This window comes from Typopeltis vanoorti, chromosome 5 (assembly GCF_054136105.1).
Source record: "Typopeltis vanoorti isolate ZY-2024b chromosome 5, IOZ_Tvanoo_1.0, whole genome shotgun sequence".
Taxonomy (NCBI): domain Eukaryota; kingdom Metazoa; phylum Arthropoda; class Arachnida; order Uropygi; family Thelyphonidae; genus Typopeltis; species Typopeltis vanoorti.
The window spans coordinates 164506630-164533883 of record NC_143553.1 but is presented as its reverse complement, the minus strand read 5'-3'; the positions used below and the strand labels follow the sequence as shown (position 1 = coordinate 164533883).

General features: G+C 36.1%; 1 protein-coding gene across 1 annotated transcript in view; it reads left to right on the top strand.

The window, feature by feature from the left end:
• The window catches only part of Ak2 (Adenylate kinase 2), a 69740-nt gene that overhangs the window by 29575 nt on the left and 12911 nt on the right, over positions 1 to 27254 (top strand). The window contains exon 3 of the mRNA XM_090392898.1: positions 5947 to 6137. Within this exon, the coding sequence (XP_090249024.1) occupies positions 5947 to 6137 (191 nt within the window). The remainder of the gene's footprint in view (positions 1 to 5946; positions 6138 to 27254) is intronic.

The window sequence follows — 27254 nt, the reverse complement described above, 5'->3', positions numbered from 1 at the left end:
GTCTAGATAATATTAAATATCTCAATTGTAATTCAAACTGATTCGAGTTTCCTCCTCATCCCTCTCATCCGTCCTAGAGCGGGTTGGGTCCCCTCCTAATGAGGGGTTACTGGCGTATTAATGCAGCTGGTTTGCCACTTCTCTGCTGCATCCCTTAAGGGCAATATTCATGACTGTAATCAGTGTGCGTGTGTGTTTTCATCATGCTTGCAGGATGAAAAACCCCAGATAAACTGGGGAGAAAACCCTGCTGTCCACGCCCAAGACCGGCTAACTTGGCTATGGCTGAGGAAAATCCTTGAGCTCCTCCCATCGTTGACGGGAATCGAACCTAGGACACTCCTTCCTCAGGCATATGGTTGCATAGCCACTAGGCTAACTGCACGGACTGATTCAAGTGTGTGTGTGTGTATTCATTTTAATTTCTGCAATTCATCTGTTCTGTTTGTATGCATGCAGCATATTCTTGGTTGTGCAGTAAAGCAGCTGGAAATTTTTCGTGGTATAGGAATGTTTTTAATTCTAGTCTTTGGAAACAACAGACATAATAAAAATTTATCTATTCCTGAATAAAAATGAATACTTTTATGTATTATAAGACATATTCATTTAGATTTTTTTTTTTTTTTCTTTATTAAGTATTTATTTTGTTGATCTATAAGAAAATTGCAGCATTTGTGAGATATCTATTGTTGATAAGACAGAAAAAATGTAGGAATTCTTGAAAGTGTGGATAATTCCAATAATGATTGGATGTTATGTATACTGAGCCTCAGTAAAAAAAAAAGGAAATTCTTAGAAAACAAAGCGAAATATACATAAACCAGAGAAATACACCTAACATGCACAACAAATTTCATGAAATGGTTTGTTGTTCCATCAAACCACATGTATTCTTGCCACATATTCCAAGGCTCCCAACATGGGTTTCCATGGTAGGACTGCAATATATGCAAGCTCCACATTATCCAAACCAACATGAGCACCATCTTCAGTGATACCATGAGCATGTGTAGTGGGACGTCGAAGCTTGGAAAGCTGTGCTATGGTGCAATGAACCATTCTACACCCTCCAGCGAGGAGATAGGTGGGTATGGGTGTTTCAGATGCCCAGTTAACTTCTCTTACCAGAATTTGTGCAACTTCAACTATTAAATTCGGAGGTGGTGGTGCAATATGATCCTGTCTTTGTTGTGCCATGAATATTGAACTCCAAGAATTGCATTTGCATTTTCCAGAATGCAATGCTTCCTAATTTGAAGTGTTTCTATAGAACTGACAACTATCTCTTTCAGCAAGAGAACGCACTCTGTCATAGGACTCCTGCTGTAACTGTGCGGTTGTGACATGAATGTCATCACACTTGACTGGCCTCATCTGTGGGATGAACTGTGTGAACTATGTGAATATTGAGATCACAGCTACCCCTTCACTGAACGAAGAAACTTAGATATATGAGGTATTAGAGCTGTTGCACAAATAGAATAAGAATTATCAATAGGGACTCATGGGATATCAGCACGTGCTAAAATAATGTTCAGCTGAACTTTCTATTGCTTTGACCAGGCTGTTTACTATGAGTCTCAGAACAGGGAAGATTCTGCAGGAATGGAAAGAATATATGATAATTTCGTTGCACAGGAATGGTGCAAAGACCGATGTAACCAACTATTGACCAATTAGTATCTCAAGAGTGGTGGTGAAGATTTTGGAAAAATTAGTTACGAGTTGCATTCAGAAATGGATTGACTGTGAATCTCTACTTTTGCAATGAGCAACATGGGTTTACTAAGGGAAAGTCATGTTTTAGCAACTTGCTGAAATTCTTTAACAATGTTGCCATTGAACTAGACGAGGGGGAATGGATACACCAATATTTTTGGATTTTGCTAAGGCTTTTGACAATTTATGCAACAGCATGGTAGACTGTTGCATAAATTGGACAATATGGGTTTGGATAATAGGATGGCTGGCTGACAGATATAAAAAAAAGTGGTATGTGGGGGGTCTTACTAAGTCTTACTGGTTACCTTAAATCTTGGTAACAAGATTTAAGGTAACCAGTGGTGTACCACAAGGATCAGCGCTTGGTCCACTGTTATTCAATCTGTACGTTAATGATATTGGTAAAGATTTGACAAGTGACATGCAGTTATTTGCTGATGATGCAAAGATAGGTAGGAGAATGCTGCTGATATACAGCTTGCAGAATGATTTAAATAGGCTGGAATTGTGGGAATGGGAAAATGGGTGTAAATCAGTTCAGTGTCAGTAAATGTAAAGTCATTCACTTCGGCATGATTAGATATCCAATGTCGTATTATATTGGTGGGATTAGGCTAGAATAAACTGATGATTCTAGGGAATCTTGGAGTGTTAGTAGATAGGAAGTTGAAATTAAGGGGCCATGTGGCAAAGATTGCAAATACAACTCAAAAGATAATTGCAATGCTGAAATGAACGTTCACATGTAAAGATAAGGATGTTATTTTGCCTCTTGACACAAGGCCTTGATAAGACCTCACTTGGACTATTGTGCGCAGGTCTGGTCTCCTGGTTTCCATTGTGATTCTGATATATTTGAGAAAGTACAAAGGAGAGTATTAAAAATGATATCAGAATTGGGGAATACTGATTGTGAAGAGAGAGAGAGAATTTGTAGACTGCAGACACTAGTAAACAGGGTTGATATGATTGAGACTTAAAAAATTCTGAAAGGATCATACAGGATTTCAATTGATGGAATTTTTCAATTTATGGAAGGTGGGTAAAGGACAAGAGAGCTAGATTTGTCTCTCAGGATGGTGCATGATTGGAATGGATTGCCATTGGATGTTGTGAGTGCAAGCAGTGTGAATGAATTCAAGAATAAGTATGATAGCTGGTGTGTGGCCTCCCTTGATGATTCCCTGGAGATCTCTTAGTAGTAGTAATAATAATAACTGGAGCATTGAGTGAGGTCAAGGGATTTCTGCTCCACAACATTCCAGGATTTCATTAGATATCTACAGGAAGAATGTTCAAAATTGATCGCTATCATATACTTTTGAAAAGTATGTCTTGTAGGATTACTCTAGTCATCGTGGTGAAAGGTCATTCTACCTCTTGTTAAGGTGGGGGCCCAAGGCTGTTTATTCCTCACACTATGGTGTCTGTTGACTTCTTTCAAAGCTCTCTCTCCGTGCTTGTGCATGAGTCATCTACGAAATATCAACTGATCTGTTTATTTTGCAATGCCAGAATGAAGACTTTGAGGCTCATCTATGATGACTACCCTTATTCACCGACAGTGGTTTACCTATGAAAAATAAAACTCTGACACAGGATTGCTTTGGTATTGAATGAATTTTTGTGCCTGATATATGAGAACCAACAGTTTGGAACAGAATGCAGTAATACAAGTCAAATATATGGGTGTCTGGGCAATGCTTTTAAATAATGTAGGTTATGGCAATTCTGATGCCATGGGTTGTATTCTCATAAACTTTCTGGCCTTTTTCTGAAACTTTTTCCAAGCTTCGGAAATTTATATTCGGTTATGAAATAAGGATTTATTTTATTTTATTATTTTTTTATTTATACATTTTCTTGTGGTTATATGGTTAGGTTACTGATATTTTTCAATCTTTCTTCATTCTACAATATGGCTGAAAGCATACTTTTTTCAACACTTAGAATTAAATTTTTTAAACAAATGTTTTGAACAAAGAAATGCAGTTAAAATTTTTATTGATATTTAATGTGTGTGTGAGTGATTTTTTTTTTTCAAAACATCTGTTTATTAATTTTAATCCAGTATGCTTTGGCCAAATATTTGGTGCTTTAGGAACTGAATTCCAAATTTCAAACCAAATATTTGGTTATTTGGCTAAATTATGATTCACAACATCCCTAGCTATAATGGCAGTTGTTTCATTCTCATCCCCACACATACTCCAAAAAGTTTGAACCCAAAATGTAAAGTTCAACCTCTTCACCAGTTTCATATTCATGCTTATTGACATTCATATCATTATGATATTTGCATACATTAGCTGAACTTATATACATTTTCTCAACATTTTTCTCATGATGAACTAATGGTCCTTACTTTCTGAATTTGGTCTAACTCCAATAAATAATTTCTTCTGGCTCCTGAGATGATAAATCCATTCAAGTTCAAACTGTCCCTCTTTTATAAGCCTTCAAACTCATTCCTCTCATATTGTGTTTATCACTAAATTATCATCATCTTTTTTTTTTTTTTTCCTTTCTGTTTCTTGATTACATTTGTCATCCTTAATTTAAACTCCCAAAGTTTATTTTTATATCTTATCATATACTTTTTCATGATATACAAAAGTGAAATAATGATCTTGTTTCATTCCCATTATTTCTTAACTTTCATTTTCCTTTTCTGGACTGCATCCCCTAGTGTGCTGTAATAGTCTAGAACAATTAAGATTTCATTACTTGTCTCCTAATAACAGTTTTTCTACAACTTTTTCTTTTACTATTATCCATTAGATGGTGGCAAGTTCTTCTTCTGAGGCACAGGTAACTATATTGAACTATCCCAGATTTTATCTTCCATACCTGTTTTGTTTTTTACTATTCTATATAAATTGACATACTGCCTCAGATTACTTCTGTTTACTCATTTATCTTAAAGTAAAATTGATTCTTATATTCCTGTAAGGATCAAGTTTGACTGACCGAGCATGTTCATCAAAAAGTTTATTTTGGCCATTAAGGATTTAACTTCAGATCAAGCTTTCTAATTTATACAGAGGGGGGGGGGTCATTGTAAAATTTTTCTACTTCCAAATTTAAGCTGCTTAGGTTATCAGTAGAAGCAACCTTTTCCATCACTGAGATTTAAAATTGTTTCTTATATCTCCAGAATTGAAATCACTTATTACTGCATTCCTCAATAACTTCTCAAGGTAAGCTTCGTTACTTGAATTAATTTCCACTGAGAATGGAAATATTTTAGTCTGAGCATTAAATGCCTAAGTAAAGTACCTTAGAAATAATCTTTAGCATACACATTTGTTAGTATGGATATAAATAGTTTTATTTTTGAGAAGATGCATGGTACAAATGACTTGAACCCCTATCTGTTTTTTTTCCTCTTTGGGCATAATTGAAACAACCATCTGCTCAAATAAATTAACATTCCCACAATAATGTTCATGTTGATCCATTGTAATCCCATAAAAAATATAAAGTGTAAAAAATATTTTAAAAAAAAAGTTCATGCTAATATCCATTGAGAAGCAGTAAACTTTCTCTTTTGTGTCCATGAGCAATAAAAGCATCTCATTTCTGGAAAAATATATTAGATATGATTGACCTCACCAGAGTGCACTTAAAGACCATGGAATTAATTTGTTATGGTGAATGTTTTCTTACATAAGCTCCTATAAAAGTTTTTTATTTTTGAGATGATGCATGGTACAACTGACTTGAACCCTTCTCTCCCCCCCCCCCCCCCCATTGTTTTCTTCTCTGAGCACAATTGAAATGATCATCTACTCAAATAAATTAACATTCCCTCAGTAATGTGCAAGATGATCTATAGTAAATATCCCATGAAAAAATATAAGGCATAAAAATATTTTAAAGAAATGTTTTTATGCTAATAGGCATTCTCTTTTTGTATCTGTTAACAAAGGTTGATGGACACAAAAAAGTATCTCATTTTCTGAAAAATATATTAGATATGGTTGACCTCACCAAAATGAATTTAAAGACTGTGGGAATAATTTGTTATAGTGAATGTTTTCTTATCATGTAAGTGATGTTCATGTTTTAAAATTAGCTGGTTTTTATTTTCTGATAACATTTATTTCATAGCAGCTGTTTATATGTATAAATATAAAGCAGTATCTTTCTTTCTCTCATAAATCACATTGACCTATACTATATAAACAGGTTCATTTATTTTCCATGCTTTAATATTAGGTGATCTACTAAGAGCAGAGGTGTCTTCTGGTTCTCAGTTGGGTAAAACATTGAAGAAAATCATGGATGAAGGAAAACTAGTGAATGATACCTTCATAGTCAACTTAATAGATAGAAATCTAGATAAACCAGAATGCAAAAATGGATTTTTATTGGATGGCTTTCCTCGCACAGTTGGTCAAGCAGAAAAGGTATCAGTTTAAATGAACGATAATTGTAAATTATGAAGCTATTTGGATTTTCTTGCTTTTCTAATCAATACATTTTTGTTGAAGTATGAATGAAACTTCTTCCCATAGTTCACAATAGGACCATCAAGTAGATATCAGGAAATATTCCTCAAAGAAATCTTATATTCAGTCTTTTAAATTAAAGATACCAAGAAATTATATACTTGGTTTAATCCTTTATCCAAGTGTAAGCAAACAAATTTGCACCTGAACTATTTTCAGGACTGGGGCAACTCGTATATAGAAGCTTATGACTTGACATCATTTCCCTTAGTAAATTAGTTTGTACATAACCAAGTGAAAAAACTTCCAACAACTATTTCTAATCCAGAGTATTTTAATAATAAGGTGTAACACGTTTTGGCAACTCATATATGAAGATATGATTTCTGCATTACTTTAACCTTGGTATTACCTCAGGGTCTGACTCCCACTGGTGAGACCTCAATAAAGGTCCAAACCGGTCTGAGTAGTGACCCTTTGCATAATGCATAGCATTATACATATCCGTAAAGGTATGTGCTTTGCATTATGGGATACTAATGCAAGTTATGTGAAGCTTCAATATACGAGTTGCCCCAGTCCTGAAAATACGAAGGTGGTCTGAAAAGTAGTTCTCGGCCTCGACCATAGATGGCAACACTATTGGCAAGATTTTTTTTTCAAAGTTCGTACATCTGTCGTAAGCATCCATGTGAAATTGCAAGTCATTTTATCAAGTAGTTTGTTTTATACATATGTCTGAAGCAAAAGTGTTGTCCTTGAAATGGATAAAATTGAGTATCGTGCAGTTATAAAATTCTTTGTAAAAGAAGGTTTAACGGCAGAAGAAATTACTTTGAAGTTCATAAAAGTTTATGGGCACACTCTTCTCCTTCGTTTTCACAATTAAGAAATGGGCTACCAAGTTTCAACGTGGCTGTACCAGTATTGAAGATGATCCATGTGAAAGACGTCCATAAAGGTAACAATACCAGAAATCATTGATCAAGTGCACGATATGATATGGTATTAGATGACCGGTGAGTCAAAGTGCATGAAATTGCTGAGACTATAGGTTTCAAAAGAATGTGTAGGATATATTTTGCATGAAGAATTACATATGAAATTGCTTTGCTCAAGATGGGTGCCATGCTTGCTTACAGCAGATCAAAAACGTACTCTCATGAAAATCTCTGAACAGTGCTTGGAGCGTTTTAACAAGAATAAAACTGATTTTGTGCATCGATTTATTCCTATGGATTAGAATTGGATTCACCATTATCCACCAGAATCCAAACAGTGAACAGAAGCGGGTTGTTCAGCACCAAAGAAAACAAAGTTGATTCCATCAGCAGGAAAGTTCACGACATTGGTGTTTTGGGATGAAGGCATTTTGTTTATTAATTAGTGAGAAAAGACCCGGTTTGCAGAAGAAAAAAAAATCATCTTTCATCATGACAATGCACCTGCCCAAAAGTGTTTTGGCAATGAGAAAAATTAAGGGATCTGTACTATGAATTGTTGGAACATTCACCCTATTCCCCTAGATTTGGCTCCCTCTGACTTCTATCTCTTCCCCAAACTAAAACTCTTCCCTGCTGGTTAGCATCTTTCTTCGAATCAAGATGTGATTGCAGCTGTAGAGGGGTATTTTGCAAATCTTGCTGAGAACGACTACAGGGACGGGATAATGGCGCTAGAGCATCGCTGGAATAAATCTATTAGTCTGATAAGGGAGATTATGTTGAAAAATAAAAATAATTTTGAAATTATAAATTTTTTTTTTTTTTCATTGTTAGGCCTAGAACTTTTCAGACAACCCTCGTAGTTCAGTCATAAATTTGTTTGCTTACACTTGGATAAAGGATTAAAGCAATTATATAATTTCTTGGTATCTTTAATTTATACTATAACCAAGTGAAAAAACTTCCAACAACTACTTTGTCTTAGAAGTTTATTTTGCACTTTGTTAGACTATAATAAATTTAGTTTAATGCTTTATCCAAGTGTAAGCAAACAAAGTTTGTGCCTGAAAATATCTTCAGGACTGAGGTAAGGTGGTGCAACGCCAGGCATCTCCGAGCAAAGGTGGACCAAGCTCTCATCACTCCTTGTCTCAGATTTTCTCCCATAGTGCAAAGCACATCTCCTTGCAGACATGTATACTGCTATGCATTAAGGGAAGGGCCACTGCCCAGACCGGTTTCGACCTTTATTGAGGTCTCGTCAGTGGGAGGCAGAAGCAATAGATTTGGATAAAGGATTAAACTAAATTTATTATAGTCTAACAAAGTGCAAAATAAACTTCCAACATCTTTCTCTAAATCCAGAGTAATTCAATAATAAAGTGGTACACCTGTTGGCAACTTGTATAGGTAAATATGACCTCTCCTTAGTATCTCGATGTTTGGGTCGGTCTCCCACTGACGAGACCTCACTAAAGGTCGAAACCGGTCTGGGTAGTGGCCCTTCCCTTAATGCATAGCAGTATACATGTCTGCAAGGTGATGTGCTTTGCATTATGGGAGATACTGAGACAAGGAGTGATGAGAGCTTGGTCCACCTTTGCTCGGAGTTGCCTGGTGTTGCACCACCTTACCTCAGTCCTGAAGATATTTTCAGGCACAAACTTTGTTTGCTAACACTTGGATAAAGGATTAAACTAAATTTATTATAAACTACTTTGTCTCTTATTGACGGTTATCTTTCATCTCAATAAGTTGAAGCATTTGTCCATTTTTTTTTATCTAGTTTATTCTGGGTCTGCTTCTTTTTTGAGTGCTTGGAATAATTCCTTTAAGAAAGAATGACTTATTTTTATTTATAAATGTGATTATCCATAACAGATTTATAATAATAGCTTCACAAATGTTGTTTTGAATTTTTGTGGTGTCCTTTCTTAAATATCTAAGAAAAATTCACTAATCACTCAAAAAAAAAAAAAAAAAAAGCATTTTGTTATTGTTGATAGCATGATATGGTTGTAATTTATACCAGAACTTTGTTTATCAAATCAATCAGTGTAGGAGGAGGTTTTTTATGGACAGGAGGAAAATTAATGGAACAAGGGAAAAAGAACAATTAACATTTAGAAAGTAACATCAACATCTCATCCTGAGAACTTCAGTTCAAAAGCCAAGAACATCCATCCAGACCATTAGGGGCACCATAAGTTTTTTCTAATTAATATATAGTATATGTTGTTAATTTCCTTATATAATACCATTTGTATGACCAATGTATAAGCCTGAGCCTGTGTAGCTCAGTGGATGTGGCGTTTGCACACCACCGCGCTTGGCCGCACGAAGGAAGTCTTGGTTTCGAGTCTAGTCGGCGACTAGAGGAAATTTTTCTAAGCCTTTTTTCGACCGGTTCCCAAGTTAGTCGATCTCTGGCACGGGCAAGCAGGTTTTTCCTCCCGGAAACTCGGGTTTTTCGTCCTGTAAACTCAAGAAAATCGACTGTAGAACCCACATTATTTCAGACATTAAATATATTTGTGTTAGGGTTAGGGACCACGAGATTGCGGCACATTTGAGCCATCTCTCTTCACTGCGTACCGCTTAATTAGTGATAGCCTTGGGCCATCTGTTTCTGATTGGGTACCAGTGGAGATTGAACTGCCCACTCAGTCTCCAAAAGTTAGATAGGGCTAAATGGCCTCGCCTACTCCCCTATAAACGGGAATAAAAAGGCGTTAGCTGATTTTTTTTATTTTTTTTTTATTTTATTTTATTTTATTTTTTTTTTTATGTATAAGCCTTTCCACCTGAATATATCATTAATATTTTAGCGATGTCCTGACATCAATACAAAGTTTTGTTTTTGTTTTGTGGAAGCATTTTTTTATTTGAAAGAATTCTTTTTTTGGGGGGGGGGGTGTATTTTTTTACATCTGCAGTAATGCTAGCATTTGTTTGTTTATCTCTCATGATAGAATTGGTGGCAGGAGCATGCAGATAAAGTGAAGAACTTGTACACAAAACTCCCATACAGGGAGTGCACAGACTCCAATCCAAGTATTACTTCAACAGTGCCTCTGCATGCAGCTTTACTTGGAATCCAATTTACTTGGAAACAGAATAAGCAATAGCAGAATTATTTGCCAGCAGATTGGGAAGCCTTCAGCAGATGCATTACCATCTGGTGCAGTCCCATGCACTATCTAGCAACCAGCCTACAGAAACTGCTTTATTGCTGTGTCCTCAAATGGAGGATGTGTTGGTGGCAACTCCCTAAATCATTAATAACAGCATGTTAAGCATGCCCAACAAGACTATCAACCTGCATATGAGAGGAAAGAGGAATGGAAGAAACTGTAGACCTTACTCTGGAGATCAAACATGGCAGAAGCCACTTCACACCTCCAATAATCAGAGTAGTGGCATTTCACTGGGTGATTTAAAATATCTACCACCTAGAGTTTTAGTTAGCATTTCCTCCAACTGAGGAAGATATGACACATAACAGCACTAACCAGCCTTGTCTGAGCTCTGTTTGTGGAAACAGGTCATACTACAAAATGGTAGGTTTGGCTTGACCAAGAGATACTATATATTGCACATCCTCAGCCCGTTGATCACCCAAATATTTCCGTGTCAGTTGTAGAGTTTCTTTGCTTGGTTAACCGCTAGACTACTTGTATATAGAGGCTGATGATTTCATATTGTTTGCATAGTATCCCGTAATGCAAAGTGTACTTCTTTAGAAAGTGCATAATGCTATGCATTATGCAAAGGGCTCTACTCAGACCATTGTCAACCTTTGTTCACTTCCAAAAACTCTGAGCAATCTACAAGATCACTCTAAATCTCTCTGAGTGACCCACTAATAAAAACCAATCACCCCTGACCTGAATTACTCCAGAGCAGGAAACTCAGCCCAGTGACAAGCAGAAACTTACTGCTAAGGCAGATCCATTCTACTCCCCAGGAAGGAAACCCCTAAGAAATACCAAGGTTAAATTAATGCAGAAGTCGTATATTTCCCATATATGAGTAATTAAAAAATGCATTACCTTATTATGAAAAGACTCTGGATGAGAGATAGTTGTAGAAATTTTTTTTCACTTGGTTACAAATGAAAGTAGACTTGCCAAGGAATTATATTCTTGTTTAATTCTTTATTCAAGTATAAGCAAACAAAATTTGTGTTACTTATATTTAGAGGCTGTTGACTTCACATTAATTGCCTTAGTATCAAATGCAAATCACTCTTTCTTTTAAATATGCATAATGCTATGAAACATGGCAGAAGGTCAAAACTGGACTGAATAGTAGCCCTTCCCAATCCATGGACCAACTGCTGCATCTTGACACCAGAATTTTCTATGAATGTACATTTCCAGATACTTGACAAAAGGCATATATTATTGCTTTTCCTAAGCAAGGGAAGAATCCAAAATTCCCAAGTACAGTCATCCCCTGAGTTAAGTAATGCATTCCGTAAACCATTACATAACTTGAATTTTACGTAAGTCGAATTTGTAAATTGCTTAAGTGTAACTTTGTAAGAAACTGCAATATTTATTATTATTATATGTATGTATATATACAGATATGTATATTATTTACACAGTATTATTTTATAAATGAAACATCATGCAGCAGTATTTACTCGGATATAAACTATAAAAAGTATGAAAAATATATAGAAGAATATAAAAACAAACTGAGATAACATTTTTCAAATAAAAAAATGTTATGCGACAGACCTCTCAGGCAACTTTTACCCCTCTCGATGTTGAAGCCCGAGCATAGTCAGGGTTGTCTGAGTTGTCATCTTGACGTTGTGAGCAGCATCTCACAAACATGTCTAGAGTAGATTGTGTGGTCACGCTTTTTGTCATCATAGATGGCCTTGTAGCTAGACATATTGGAATGGATATGGCGGCTAACATTCTCGAACCGCTTGGTGTTCGGATCCATCGAGTCTAATTTTGCTAAATTTACAACAAAGGGACTAGCCTCGGCTAGTCCCTTTTGTTGTAAATTTCTTAATGTCTGGAGTTGGTGGTTCAATTGGCCGAGTATTTTCTTCAGAATGCCTCCAACTGAATAAGGTCATCATTAGTAAGCTCTTCATTGTGACTTAAAAGAAGCTCGTTAACGTCAACGTTATCCACTTCCAGCTGTAATTGCTCTATCAGTTGCACATACACTTCTCCGTCACCTGCTGTAATTCTTGTATCAACTCAACAACCATATCAGTCATTGTCTGCTCTCCTTCCTTTAAACGATTTTGCACCAATTCTGGGCAGAGTTTCTTCCACACAGCATTCATTGTTGTCTGCTTGACTTCATCCCATGCCACCCCAACGTTTTTGATAGTGTCAAGGATATTATAATTCTTCCAGAAATCACATAGAGTAATGCCCTCACCACAATCAATGGCCTTGATTGCTTGGGAAAACATACGCTGCAGATAGCAGGCTTTGAAAGTCGCAATAGCGCCTTGATCAGATTGCAAAAGTGCGGTGGTTCTAGGAGGCAGATAAACAACTTTTACATCAGAATGAAAGTCATCGAACTCTTCTGGGTGGCTGAGGGCATAGTCCAGGAGGAGAAGCACTTTAAACAGGATTCCTTTCTTGGCACAATATTCCTTCACCTGCGGAATGAAGTGATTATTGAACCAGTCTGCGAACAGCACACGTGTAACACAAGCCTTGGTATTGAATTTCCAGATTACAGGCAGCCTACTCAGGTCAATGTTCTTAAAGGCCTGCAGTCTCTGGGAATAGTACACTGTAAGCGGTTTAAGTTTCAAGTCCCCTGAAGTGTTGCTGCCAATCATAACAGTGATTCGATCTTTTGCGAACTTGAATCCAGGCATAGATTTTTCCTCTTTTGCAATAAATGTCCATGTTGGCACCCTCTTCCAAAACAGAGCCGTTTCGTCAACATTAAATATTTGCTCAGGCAAATATTCCATCTCCTCAATTATTTCTGCCAGAAGTTCGGGAAATTTACTTGCTGCCTCACCCGTGACTTTAATGCTGTGTAGATTTGTACGCTTCTTGAATCATTCGAACCATATAAGCACTAGCTTTAAATGCACTCTCTGTGTCCATGATGCTGGCCTTCTTTTGTAAATTTTTATGTAAAGACCTAGAATTCTCCTGGATAATCAGAAAACTCAACAGTATCTGCTTCTGTGTTAGATCCTCGATCCAGAGAGACAATTTCTCCATCTCTGGAATCGGGCCCAGCATCTTCTTGGTAATGATTGTGCCCTTCAACGTTACCGCACCTTTCATGCTTTCAACAATGCGAACTTTAACATTCACTGTTGTATTCAATGTCGAAATAGGTCAATTTATATCCAGAGCTATTGTTGATATAATTTTTCCCGTCTTCCTACTTAGGAATTATTTTCAACTTTTCTTCTAAAGTAATTGCAAACCTTTGTTTTTTAGATTTATTACTAGCGCATTCAGTTTTGCGTTTCGAATCCATTTTAAGGGTAAATAAACAACGAACACTAACGGTGATAAACAAGTGACTAAACTAATTGTGCGAGGCATGGACTACTGATTGTTTGGGGAAAGGAGAAATTGTTTATGAAGTCCTTATTTCTAATTGGTAGGTTTCAGTTTGAATGTTACAGCTTTTTTTTTGGGTGCTTAAGGGTCAAAGCTGTATAACTGAGAGGAGACCTCCACATAGCCTTTAAAGAAATGCGGAGAACCAACCAGGGCTGCTGACCTAATGTCCAATCCTCACCTTCTTGTGGTGCACCCTGTTGGGTATCTACTTAGATACTGAACGAATGAGGATGGGCTGGCAATTTGGGATTTAGCCAACTAAATTGTATTCTGATTGTTTAAACAAAAATAAAAAAATGATAGTACAACATGACAAAATTTCATGCCGGATCGGGCGTTGCCCGGTTAAACAAGGCCCTTGTTTTCGCCAGGGAACCAGGGTGAACAGCGAAAAGTCAGCTACTGGAACAAATCTGAAAACAAAAACCCCAACTCAACATCACCAGAGTTAAAGATCGGTACTATCAACATTAGAAGTCTGAATGGCAAAGAAATGGAGCTAGCTGATGAATTAGATAAGTACCAGATCGACATAATAGGGGTGACTGAAAGAAAAAAAAAGACAAAAACTGGTGAGATCCTTCTGAGCAATAAATACAAAATGTTATATTCAGGCAGTGACAATCAAGGAAAAGAAGGAGTAGCCATAGTATTCAACACAAAATACGAGGCTAATCTTCTTGAATGGCAGGCAGTCTCAAGTAGAGTAATGTGGGCAAATATGAGAATGGGGAACTGGACAATGAGACTTATTTGTGTCTATGGTCCCACAGAAGGTTCTACTAAGGTAGAAGTGGAGGAATTTTTTGAGACTCTAGAGAATGCTACTGACCCAATGAAAAAGGAAAAGTTGGTCCTTGTTGGGGATCTAAATAGCAGAGTAGAAAGTGATTGTCAGACATACAAAAATGTCTTGCGAAAATTTGGAGAAAAGAGCAAAGCTAATAGTAATGGCAAATATCTGTTGGATTTCTGCTCAGGACATAGACTTGTTATTACTAACTCCATGTTCCAAAATAAAAATGTGCACAAATTCAGATGGAGAGAAGAGGCTAGGAATAAGAAAAAGTCTCAACTATGTTATTGTTGATAGTGATGTTTTCTCCCTGGTGCAGGACACCAGAGTGTACAGAGGATTTGAAATTGGAAGTGATCACTATTTAGTCTTGAGCAGGATAAAATTGAATTTCATATTGAGATTCAATTTTATACTGCTGTAAGAAAGTTTTAAAGCAAATAAAAGTTGAGTAGCTCTCAGATATGAACTGTAGACTAAAATACACAAAGATTATTGAATCAAAAATGAAAGTTTGAGAACAGGAATCAAACCTTGGAGATTCAGTGGCAAACTCTGAAGAAAACATTGAATGAATTCTTCTAGAGAGGCATGTGCTGAGGTTGTCTGCAAGGATAAAAAAATCACAACTCCCTGGTGGACACAGAAAGATAAAGAGGCACTGAAGGAAAAGAAGAAAGCATATCAAAAGTTCCTGTCAAATAAGTCAGCTTGTGTGCTCTTAGAGAATATACAGACAAATGCAAGAATGCTAAACAAAAGTGGGAGGACTTTGGAAAGAAGATAGAAAATAAATATCAAGAAGGTGACAAAATATTCTGGAGGTTGTTGAAGAAGCTTAGGAATGGAGGAAAGAGTGCTATAAAAGGAGTTAGAGATGATAAAGGTGATGTGAAAACACGAAAAAAAGATAACCTTGAAGTATGGAGTAATTGCTTTATTTCGAAAAAATAAAGGCACGATTTCCCGATGATTGGAGTAGATTCAATTTTATACTGCTGTAAGAAAGTTTCAAAGCAAATAAAAGTTGAGCGGCTCTCAGATGTGAACTGTCGACTAAAATACACAAAGATTATTGAATCAAAAATGAAAGTTTGAGAACAGGAATCAAGCCTTGGAGATTCAGTGGCAAACCCTGAAGAAAACATTGATTGATTCTTCTAGAGAGGCATATGTTGAGGTTGTCTGCAAAGATAAAAAAAAATCAGAACTTCCTGGTGGACACAGAAAGTTAAAGAGGCAGTGAAGGAAAAGAAGAAAGCATATCAAAAGTTCCTGGCAAATAAGTCAGCTTGTGTGCTCTTAGAGAATACAGAGACAAATGTAAGAAAGCTAAACAATGTGTAAAACTAGCTAATCAAAAGTCATGGGAGGACTTTGGCAAGAACATAGAAAATAAATATCAAGAAGGTGGCAAAATATTCTGGAGGTTGTTGAAAAAACTTAGAAATGGAGGAAAGAGTGCTATAAAAGGAGTTAGAGATGATAAAGGTTACATGAAAACAGGAGAAAAAGATATCCTTGAAGTATGGAGATTGCTTTATTTCGAAAAATTGCTAAATGAAACAAACAGTGATAGCATAGTGGTAAAAAAACAATCAGCAGGCATACAGTCAGGAATACATATCCATACTTGAAGTAGAAAAAGCCATCAAAGGCTTGAAATGTGGAAAGGCAGCAGGAGTAGATGATATTCGACCAGAAATGCTGAAGTATGGTGGTATAAGAGTCTTACAGTGGCTGCACTGCATAGTTCTGAAAGCCTGGACAGAGGGACGAATTCCCGATGATTGGAGTAGAGCTCTAATAGTACCCATATATAAAAAGGGAAATAAAACTGAATGTGAGAATTACAGAGGTATTTCCCTACTGAGTGTTCCTGGCAAGATCTATGCAAGCATACTTGAGAAACGATTGAGAAGAATTGTGGAAGAAAAGCTTGGTGAAGAACAAACTGGATTCAGGCCAAATAGAGGCTGTTAGGATCAGATCTTCACTTTTTGACAAATAGTCGAGAAAGCATGGGAATATAACAAAGATCTGTATTTAAGTTTTTGTCGATTTGGAAAAGGCATATGACAAGGTGCCAAGAGAGAAGCTATTCAATATGCTGCAGTTATATGTTGTGAATGGGGCATTATATCAAGCAATACTTAGTCTTTATTTGAGTTGTAAGTCAGCAGTTAGAATTGAAGGAAGTACAGGAAGATGGTTTAATGTTAAATCTGGTGTGAGACAAGGATATACATTATCCCCTCTGTTATTCATTATCTATATGGATCACATTATGAAGGAAAGTGGTATTAAACATGATATCAAAATTGGAGATGTTAATGTCTGCTCTTTGCTTTATGCAGATGATGTTATACTTCTAAATAAATCCGCTACAAGTTTAAAGATTCCCTGCCTAAATTGAAAAGCTGTTGTAATAGATATGGTATGAAGGTCAGCAACAATAAAAAGACAAAGACAATGAAAATAGGCAGAATCATTGAAAATGTCAACTGTGTTGTGAATGGAGAACCTGTGGAACAAGTAAAACATTTCAGCTACTTAGGCACGATTTTTAGTGAAGATGGTAAATTTAATATGGAAATAGACAACAGAATCAGCAAAGCTGGTATGGTGGGAAGTCAATTGAATAAATTCATATGGAATAAGAGAGAAATTAGTCAGAACACTAAATTAGCTGTATACAAGACAGTGTTCAAACCAGTTTTAACTTATGGATCTGAGAGCTGGGTCGGAAGTAAAACAATTGACCAAACACTAGAGACCGCAGATATTAGAGTCCTGAGAAAGATTAGAGGCGTGAACAGATGGCATCAATGGCAATATCATACTAAAAACAAAAATATTAGGAAAGAACTTGACATTATCAGAATCGAGGAATTCGTTAGCAGAGCTAATCTCGGGTGGTATGGTCACCTAAACAAAATGGGCGAAGAAAGATTAGCAAAACAAGTGTTCTCAGCCAGGTTGGCAGCAAAACGACCCAGAGGTAAACCAAGATATAGGTGGATTGATATGGTACAAAGTGCCTTAGACGATAGAAATATAAGATCTGATAATGTTGGAGTCTTGACAAGTAACAGACTGATTTGGAGGAAAATTGTAGATAGGAAGTTAGTAATAATGTAATTTTTTTCATGTAGTACTATCATATCCTGTACACCCCTTGAGGGGGGTACATGACAGGAATTTGATGATGATGTTACAGCTTTTGCGCACTTGCCCTCTGCTGCTCTCGGCATTTACCGGTAACCTGTCACTGCTTGTTGTTATTCGTTATATTTGCTGTGAATGCCGAGTCTAGTTAACATTATATCATTGCATACTGCAATGGATTTCAAAGATGCAAAAGCCGCAAACATGTTCATACGCGCTAGTAGTTGTAATTTTCGAGATTTATTCCGTAAATCATGGGATGAAGTCTTATGGTTTCTTGAGAGAAACAACTTTTTTTTTCTTTTTTCCAGAACACTATCTGGCTTTTGAAAATATCATTCTATTACTGTGATTACCCATTTTGTTTTCAGAATTTCCCTCTCGATAACAGAACATCTCCTTCCAACAGTAAGTAATGCCCTCTGTGTGGATGACATTTACCATCTAATGTCATTCATGTAATATGAAGATCTCAGAAAGGCAATAGCAAGCCATTGACCATTTCTCAAAATGGGTGCTTGCAAAATGGGTTCAGATTTTTACAGCAACAGACAGTTGGTGTGCTCTTTTGCCACTGATATAGTCTCCATCCTGACCTAGAGCTCTAAGACAAACATTAATTTCATTTGCACCAGAAGCTAAATTCTTGGTACAACAAACTTTCCTTCCTTTGTCCCTCACATAATGCAGTTGCGAGATAAGTGCCATAAAGCATAGAATATCCTTTATAGCCTATCTTCCACCTCCTAGGGTGCTGACAGGTGTACTTTGTTTTTACAGGGCGTTGATAAAATCAAAACTCAATTCAGGGTCCTAAGTTTATTCTTCTGCTAGGGAGAGTACTCTGTGATGGCTGGATCCTATTCACCATCAATCCATCAGAATTACAGCTGAAGCATTTTGAACTAAATCTATTCCTTGTCTATACATTCAGGCAAATGACCCACAGTTGTTGATATCTTCTTCAACATCAACAACTGTCTTTGTTATATGCAACAAAAATAAACCCCCTTCCAAAACTCCACCCCACATGGCCAACTATTTTTCGTTCATGATGGAGAATCTATATAACTTGATAAGCTGCCATAAAACCCATTGATTTGTGAAAAACTTTCTTTCAAGCTCTGTTGGGGGTAGACAAAATAGCATAGATGAGATGTCACTAAATACATTACTACTGTGGCATTCATACCACCATACAGCTTTGCTTTTTGTAAGCTACCAAAATATTCCACTCCTCTTGTTGTCTACCAACAACTCTTTCAGGTGCACAGAATGGAATACTCTGATTTTGGGCCTGACAAATGGTTCAAAATCGAAAGACATAGTGAGCACTTCTACTGCCTTTCCAGACTTCATTATATCTACACAAATCATAATAGAGTAACAACCTTACAGCTGAGCTAGCTGCATGCAATAGAGCTTGCATTAAAATACAGACTACATTGCTACCATAAGTGTATAATATATTCAGGTTCACATAGTTCTCGTCAGACAATAAAAGGTCTAGAGTAGGGGTCGGCAGCCCGAGGTTCGCGAGCCTTGCAAAGCATTTTTAAAATGCTTCCCACTGTGCCAGATATTGAAGTGTTGAACAACTTTTAAATTTTTTAGTGCGCATGCAAACCACACATCACCAATTATGGGTTACTCACTTCTGTTGCACTAGGCTAGTAGACTGAATTCTTTTCTAGAGTGACAAAGTGACAATCAGTTGTTTATTTGATGTATTTCTAATAATTTTATATATTTATATTTTTATAACTTTAGCATTTCAGTTACGTGCCAGATTATAATAAGTTAGCTGAATATCTACAATGCAAAGTATTGCAGATATTCAGCTAACATTCAGCTATTCTTTTTGAAGTACATACTAAGTTTGTAAAGAATTTTGTATTAATAAATTCATTTAAAATAAATATGTATTGAATGTACTTTAAGCTTACAACTTTCCCTCCAGCAATATTAAGGTAAAGTGCCCTTTGTCATAAGCCAGCCATTCAGGGTTCTTTTTTTTTAGTGAAAGGGTTGCCGACCTCTGGTCTAGAGCTACAGAAACATCCAGGACACCCTGTGGAATTTCTGTGAAACAACACTTCTCTATATAAGATACACTTAGATGTACACTTCGGTTGCATTTCATAGAGAAGTTAGCCAGTCTTGGGTGTGGACAGCAGGGTTTTTTCCCCAGTTTATTCTGGGGGTTTTCATCCCGCAAAGCAGGCAAACTGGCCTTGAGAACTCAACACTACAGGCCATAGGATACACCGGAGCATAAGGCTGACCACCTTATCCTGTAAACGAAGTGAGGTCCGATGATCAATGGACCCTCGACACTGCAAGGTAAAAGAGGGTATAAGGAAGATGAGATGATGTGTTGTTTCACAGAACTTCCATCGAGAGTGTCCTGGATGTTTCTGTAGCTCTAGACCAGAGGTCGGCAACCTTTTCACTAAAAAAGTAACCCTGAATGGCTGGCTTATGACAAAGGGCACTTTACCTTAATATTGCTGGAAGGGAAGTTGTAAGCTTAAAGTACATTCAATACGTATTTATTTTAAATGAATTTATTAATACAAAATTCTTTACAAACTTAGTATGTACTTCAAAAAGAATAGCTGAATGTTAGCTGAATATCTGCAATACTTTGCATTGCAGATATTCAGCTAACTTATTATAATCTGGCACATAACTGGAATGCTAACGTTATAAATCTTTTTCTTTTTATTTATGTTATCCATCATGGGTTATAAAAAAATATAAATATATAAAATTATTAGAAACACATCAAATAAACAACTGATTGTCACTTTGTCACTCTAGAAAAGAATTCAGGCTACTAGCCTAGTGCAAGAGAGTTGAATAACCCATAATTGGTGATGTGTGGTTTGCATACACACTAAAAAATGTAAATGTTATTAAACGCTTCAATATCTGGCACAGTGGCAAGCACTTTAAAAATGCTTGTGAGCCTCGGGTGCCCGTGGGCTAATTCCCTTGATCCCAACATCACTGCTGATTACACCAGATTATCGGACATGAACTTTTATCCCAGCAGAAGTCATCTTAGACTAAACTAAAAATAAACTCTGCCAAATTAAGCCTGAAATTATTCAGTCTGGTCTGCACAGGGTTCAGAGGAAGTTCTTCTTGCTCAGCTCCACAATAGGTCATAGTTATCTTACATACTCCTTCCTAGTGAGGGATGATCTGCCTGTGTTTGCGAGTTCTGTAATGACCAACTAACTATCAGTCATATTTTAATTTACTGCCCTCATTTCACGAATAAGTGTAGTCATTATTTTAGCTGTATTCACAATCTGCTGAGCCCTATACACTGAGGCAGATTTTGAGACTCGATAAATGTTTTTGTTTTTAAATTTACAGCCAATTAATATCTTTTACCATATATAGATCATTTACATTAATTTTTATTTATACAGTATTGTTTCTTGCACACACCGTTTTAATACCTTGTTCTTTTTTTGACTTTTTACATTTTTTTTTTTCATAGATCGTTTTACACCTTTCTTCTTATTCATCCTTTTTATACTTGTTTTTGTACACTCTTTCTTTTTAAAATTGCATTTATATACATTCTGATCTATACCCATTTATGCTATTTTAAAAAACTGTTTTAACTTTTATACTGCAATGACTGGTGCCGTATGACTCAGGTTGTCCTTGCCACATAAAAGATCAAACAATAGCCATAGCATATTTTTAAAAAATAAAATAAAATAAATTATGGTAATGATAAAGGTTAATTATCTTCAAAGTCTGTTATGTCCACCACTGCATGTTTACTCTTGCCATTTTGTATATTTTTCTGGAGGAAGAATCTCTGCTATCTTCATAGGAGACCAACTCACCTACATTTGAAATGCCCTTACAAATGTTCCTTATTTCCTGGATGGGATTTAAATGCAAGTGCTTTCAGATTTGCATTCAAAATCTGTCCAGGACATACTAAGCAAGCTGTAATATGAAGTTTATTTCCTTATTTGTAAAAACTGGTATAAAATAAGAAATATTGTAATATAAGATCAGAGTTCAACCATAAAGTTTGGTTAAGTTTTGTACTATTGTACAAAAAATGTTTATGGTTCCAAACACTTATTTTACAACTTGGATTACTCTACTGCTGGGTGAAGGTCTTCTCCCTTAATTTTCTCCATTTCTTTTCAGCTTTTCTCATCCGTTTCACATGCCGAACAATTTCATCTTGCCATTTTATCCTTGTTCTGTAGTTTTCTATTCTGTTAACATTGCAGGCCATCTTGTGATGTTATATCTTGCAATGTATCCTGTCCATCTAATTGGAATATCACCTTGGAAGATATCCCATATCTTCCAAGGTGATATAGGATATCTTCCCCACAAAAGCTGTTCAACCCAGTTGTATCTGTCTTTTTATTTATTTATTTTATTTTATTATTTTTTTTTTGTGCATCTTTGATTTGATTCCAAACACTAGTCAACTTACCGTTAAGTTGACTCCTTTAAAAACATGTCTGAATAGAAATTAATAATAAACAGTTCAGTATCCACTGAAGTATACATTTCCTCATACAGATTTCATTTTTGTTTCTAATTGTCTGCATAACAATTTTAAATAGAACATCCTGTATTTGGCCTGTATATAAATTTTTGCTCACCAGGAACCAAAAAATAGGTTTTCTGCATTTTATGTTTTCCAGAGGGGTGCTTAAGAGTCAAAGCTGTATAACAGAGAGGAGACCTCCACATAGCCTTTAAAGGAATGTGGAGAACCGACCAGGGTTTCTGACCTAATGTCCAATCCTCACCTTCTCGTGGCGCACCCTGTTGGGTATCTACCTGGGTACTGAACGAACGAGAATGGGCTGGAAATTTGGGATTTAGTCGACCAAATTGTATTCTTATTGGCTTAAACCAATATAGAAAATGATGGTACAATTTGACAATATTTCATGCCGGGTGGGGTGTTGCCCGGTTAAACAGCTTTGACCCAGGGCAAACAGCAAAAAGTCAGCTACTGGAACAAATCTGAAAGCACACCCCAACTCAACATCACCAGAGTTAAAGATCGGTACTATCAACATTAGAAGTCTGAATGGCAAAGAAATGGAGCTAGCTGATGAATTAGATAAGTACCAGATCGACATAATAGGGGTGACTGAAACAAAAAAAAGACAAAACCTGGTGAGATCTTTTTGAACAATAAATACAAAATTTTATATTCAGGAAATGACAATCAAGGAAAAGAAGGAGTAGCCATAGTATTCAACACAAAATACGAGGCTAATCTTCTTGAATGGCAGGCAGTCTCAAGTAGAGTGATGTGGGCAAATATCAGAATGGGAAATTGGACAACGAGACTTATTTGTGCCTATGGTCCCACAGAACTAAGGTAGAAGTGGAGGAATTTTTTGAGACTCTAGAGAATGCTACTGACCCAATGAAAAAGGAAAAGTTGGTCCTTGTTGGGGATCTAAATAGCAGAGTAGGAAATGATTGTCAGACATACAAAAATGTCTTGGGAAAATTTGGAGAAAAGAGCAAAGCAAATAATAATGGCAAATATTTGTTGGATTTCTGCTCAGGACATGGACTCGTTATTACTAACTCCATGTTCCAAAATAAAAATGTGCACAAATTCACATGGAGAGAAGAGGCTAGGAATAAGAAAAAGTCTCATTGACTATGTTATTGTTGATAGTGATGTTTTCTCCCTGGTGCAGGACACCAGAGTGTACAGAGGATTTGAAATTGGAAGTGATCACTATTTAGTCTTGAGCAGGATAAAATTGAATTTCATATTGAAATTCAATTTTATACTGCTGTAAGAAAGTTTCAAAGCAAATAAAAGTTGAGCGGCTCTCAGATGTGAACTGTCGACTAAAATACACAAAGATTATTGAATCAAAAATGAAAGTTTGAGAACAGGAATCAAGCCTTGGAGATTCAGTGGCAAACCCTGAAGAAAACATTGATTGATTCTTCTAGAGAGGCATATGTTGAGGTTGTCTGCAAAGATAAAAAAATCAGAACTTCCTGGTGGACACAGAAAGTTAGAGGCAGTGAAGGAAAAGAAGAAAGCATATCAAAAGTTCCTGGCAAATAAGTCAGCTTGTGTGCTCTTAGAGAATACAGAGACAAATGTAAGAAAGCTAAACAATGTGTAAAACTAGCTAATCAAAAGTCATGGGAGGACTTTGGCAAGAACATAGAAAATAAATATCAAGAAGGTGGCAAAATATTCTGGAGGTTGTTGAAGAAACTTAGAAATGGAGGAAAGAGTGCTATAAAAGGAGTTAGAGATGATAAAGGTTACATGAAAACAGGAGAAAAAGATATCCTTGAAGTATGGAGATTGCTTTATTTCGAAAAATTGCTAAATGAAACAAACAGTGATAGCATAGTGGTAAAAAAACAATCAGCAGGCATACAGTCAGGAATACATATCCATACTTGAAGTAGAAAAAGCCATCAAAGGCTTGAAATGTGGAAAGGCAGCAGGAGTAGATGATATTCGACCAGAAATGCTGAAGTATGGTGGTATAAGAGTCTTACAGTGGCTGCACTGCATAGTTCTGAAAGCCTGGACAGAGGGACGAATTCCCGATGATTGGAGTAGAGCTCTAGTAGTACCCATATATAAAAAGGGAAATAAAACTGAATGTGAGAATTACAGAGGTATTTCCCTACTGAGTGTTCCTGGCAAGATCTATGCAAGCATACTTGAGAAACGATTGAGAAGAATTGTGGAAGAAAAGCTTGGTGAAGAACAAACTGGATTCAGGCCAAATAGAAGCTGTCAAGATCAGATCTTCATTTTAAGACAAATAGTTGAGAAAGCATGGGAATATAACAAAGATCTGTATTTAAGATTTGTCGATTTGGAAAAGGCATATGACAAGGTGCCTAGAGAGAGAAGCTATTCAATACGCTACAGTTATATGGTGTCAATGGGGCATTATATCAAGCAATACTTAGTCTGTATTTGAGTTGTAAGTCAGCAGTTTGAATTGAAGGAAGATGGTTTAATGTTAAATCTGGTGTGAGACATGGATGTACATTATCCCCTCTGTTATTCATTATCTATATGGATCACATTATGCAGGAAAGTGGTATTAAGCATGATATCAGAATTGGAGATGTTAATGTCAGCTCTTTGCTTTATGCTTAATGTTATACTTCTAAATAAATCTGCTACAAGTTTGCAAGATTCCCTTGAATTCCTGTTGTAATAGATATGGTATGAAGGTCAGCATTAAAAAGACAATGAAAATAGGCAGAATCATTGAAAATGTCAGCTGTGTTGTGAATGGAGAACCTGTGGAACAAGTAAAACATTTCAGCTACTTAGACATGATTTTTACTGAAGATGGTAAATTAAATATGGAAATAGACAACAGAATCAACAAAGCTGGTATGGTAGGAAGTCGATTGAATAAATTCATATGGAATAAGAAAGAAATTAGTCAGAACCCTAAATTAACTGTATACAAGACAGTGTTCAAACCAGTTTTAACTTATGGATCTGAGAACTGGGTCAGAAGTAAAACACTTGACCAAAGACTAGAGACCGCAGATATGAGAATCCTGAGAAAGATTAGAGGCATGAACAGATGGCAGCAATATCATATTAAAACGAGGATATTAGGAAAGAACTTGACATTGTCGGCATCCAGCAATGCATTAGTAGCGCTAATCTCAGGTGGTATGGTCACCTAAACAGAATGATTGAGGAAAGATTAGCAAAACAAGTGTTCTCTGCCAGGTTGGCAGCAAAATGACCCAGAGGTAGACCAAGATATAGGTGTATTGATACAGTACAAAGTGCCTTAGACGATAGAAATATAAGATCTGATAATGTTGGAATCTTGACAAGTAACAGACTGATTTGGAGGAAAATTGTAGATAGGAAGTTAGTAATGATGTAATTTTTTCATGTAGTACTGTCATATCCTGTACACCCCTTGAGGGTACATGGCAGGAATTTGATGATGATGTTTTCCTGATAGTTTTTTTGCCTTTTTTGTAAAATATAATAATGTGTAAGCTCATTATTCTATTTGACAAAGTTAGACTGCAGTAAATGCATAGCCACACTTTGGTAGACTATAATACTAGTCTGTCAGTCTGTGATTTTACAGAAACACAAAAAAATAGCTTTAGGCATTGTTTCTCTAAAGCAGCATTTCTCAACCTTTCTATGCCCAAGCCCCAGTAAAATGCCTAAAACAATTCTGCAGACCAGTAAAGTATGTAATTGGAAGTAAACGATCAAAAGAGTATCATCATTGAACAAATTCTTTTAATTTTTATTAAACAAATAAATAATATGATATAATTATGTTTTTAGAGATGGTTGAGGTTATCGGCCTTGTAGAGTTGCTGGATACCTGGTTCGATATTGTCACTCGAAGGTCGGCACACATACTAAAATGCTCTCTGTATTTTGTTATTGTTTGAAGGAGCAATGAAAATCCTTTCTCACAAGAAAACTGCACGACAATTTTCAATGATAATTCAGATAATTCACTTCTCTTGAAGGCAAGATCCAGAATCGAGCCAAACCAAGATCACCGAATTGCATTTTAAGCCCACTTGAAAGCTCTATTTACTCTTTTTGATTGTGAAAGGTTCTTCTCGTGACTGTAAGCCTAAAATGGATCGCGAACTCACAGAAATTTCTTATAAAATTTATTCGGGAAAATATGTTTCAGAGTTTTGAAATGGTCACAAATGCTTTCCAGAAACCAGCAATCAACAAAAATATCATCTTCCACTAAAAAGAATTCCAATATTGAAAAAGGTGCAAATTGTCTATCTTTTACATAACTAATCCATAACACCAGTTTTTTTCTCGAATGCTTTGATTCTCGTGAGAGTGTGAAATATTTCTTCTCCAGTTGTTCGGGATGACAAAGTTCTACAAAACAGAATATCATCATGAATGTTATCGTGCGCATATCTTACATAGCATATTAACTGCAGATCATTTGTAACATCAGTAGTCTCGTCTGTTTGTAACGCATAATAAGGGCTCTTAACTCTTTCAATTAACTGAGATTCTACTACATCACCTGCCATATTATTAATTCTGTGACCGACAGTGTCCTTTGAAAGAAGAATCAAATCAACATCTTGTAGTAACTTGTTGCTAAACAGTTTTTACCACATCTTTTATAGCTTAGCTGGAAATAGTAAATTTTCCCTGATAGAATGAAGTTTCCCTCTTTTTGCTATGCACCAACTTTAGAGATCGGATGCTTCCAGGCCTTACTATTAATCGAACTAATGACTGAAACTATATCTTTCCACATGATTTAATGTCCCTAAGCATCACTGAAAAAATTCAGTTGGCTTATTTTTCACATCACAATGTTAATTTTTAATGTCGTTCGACATTAAAAATTAACTCGTTCGACAACACTTCATAACACAAAACACATTGTGGTTTCTGTTATATTTCCTACTGTATTTTTTCTTTGAACTGCTTGTTTCTTCTACTTTAATACTATCAGATTTACTCGCGTGTATCACAATTAGGATTAGCATCGCCTGTTTCATTTGCTTTTCTTTCAAAGTCCTAGTG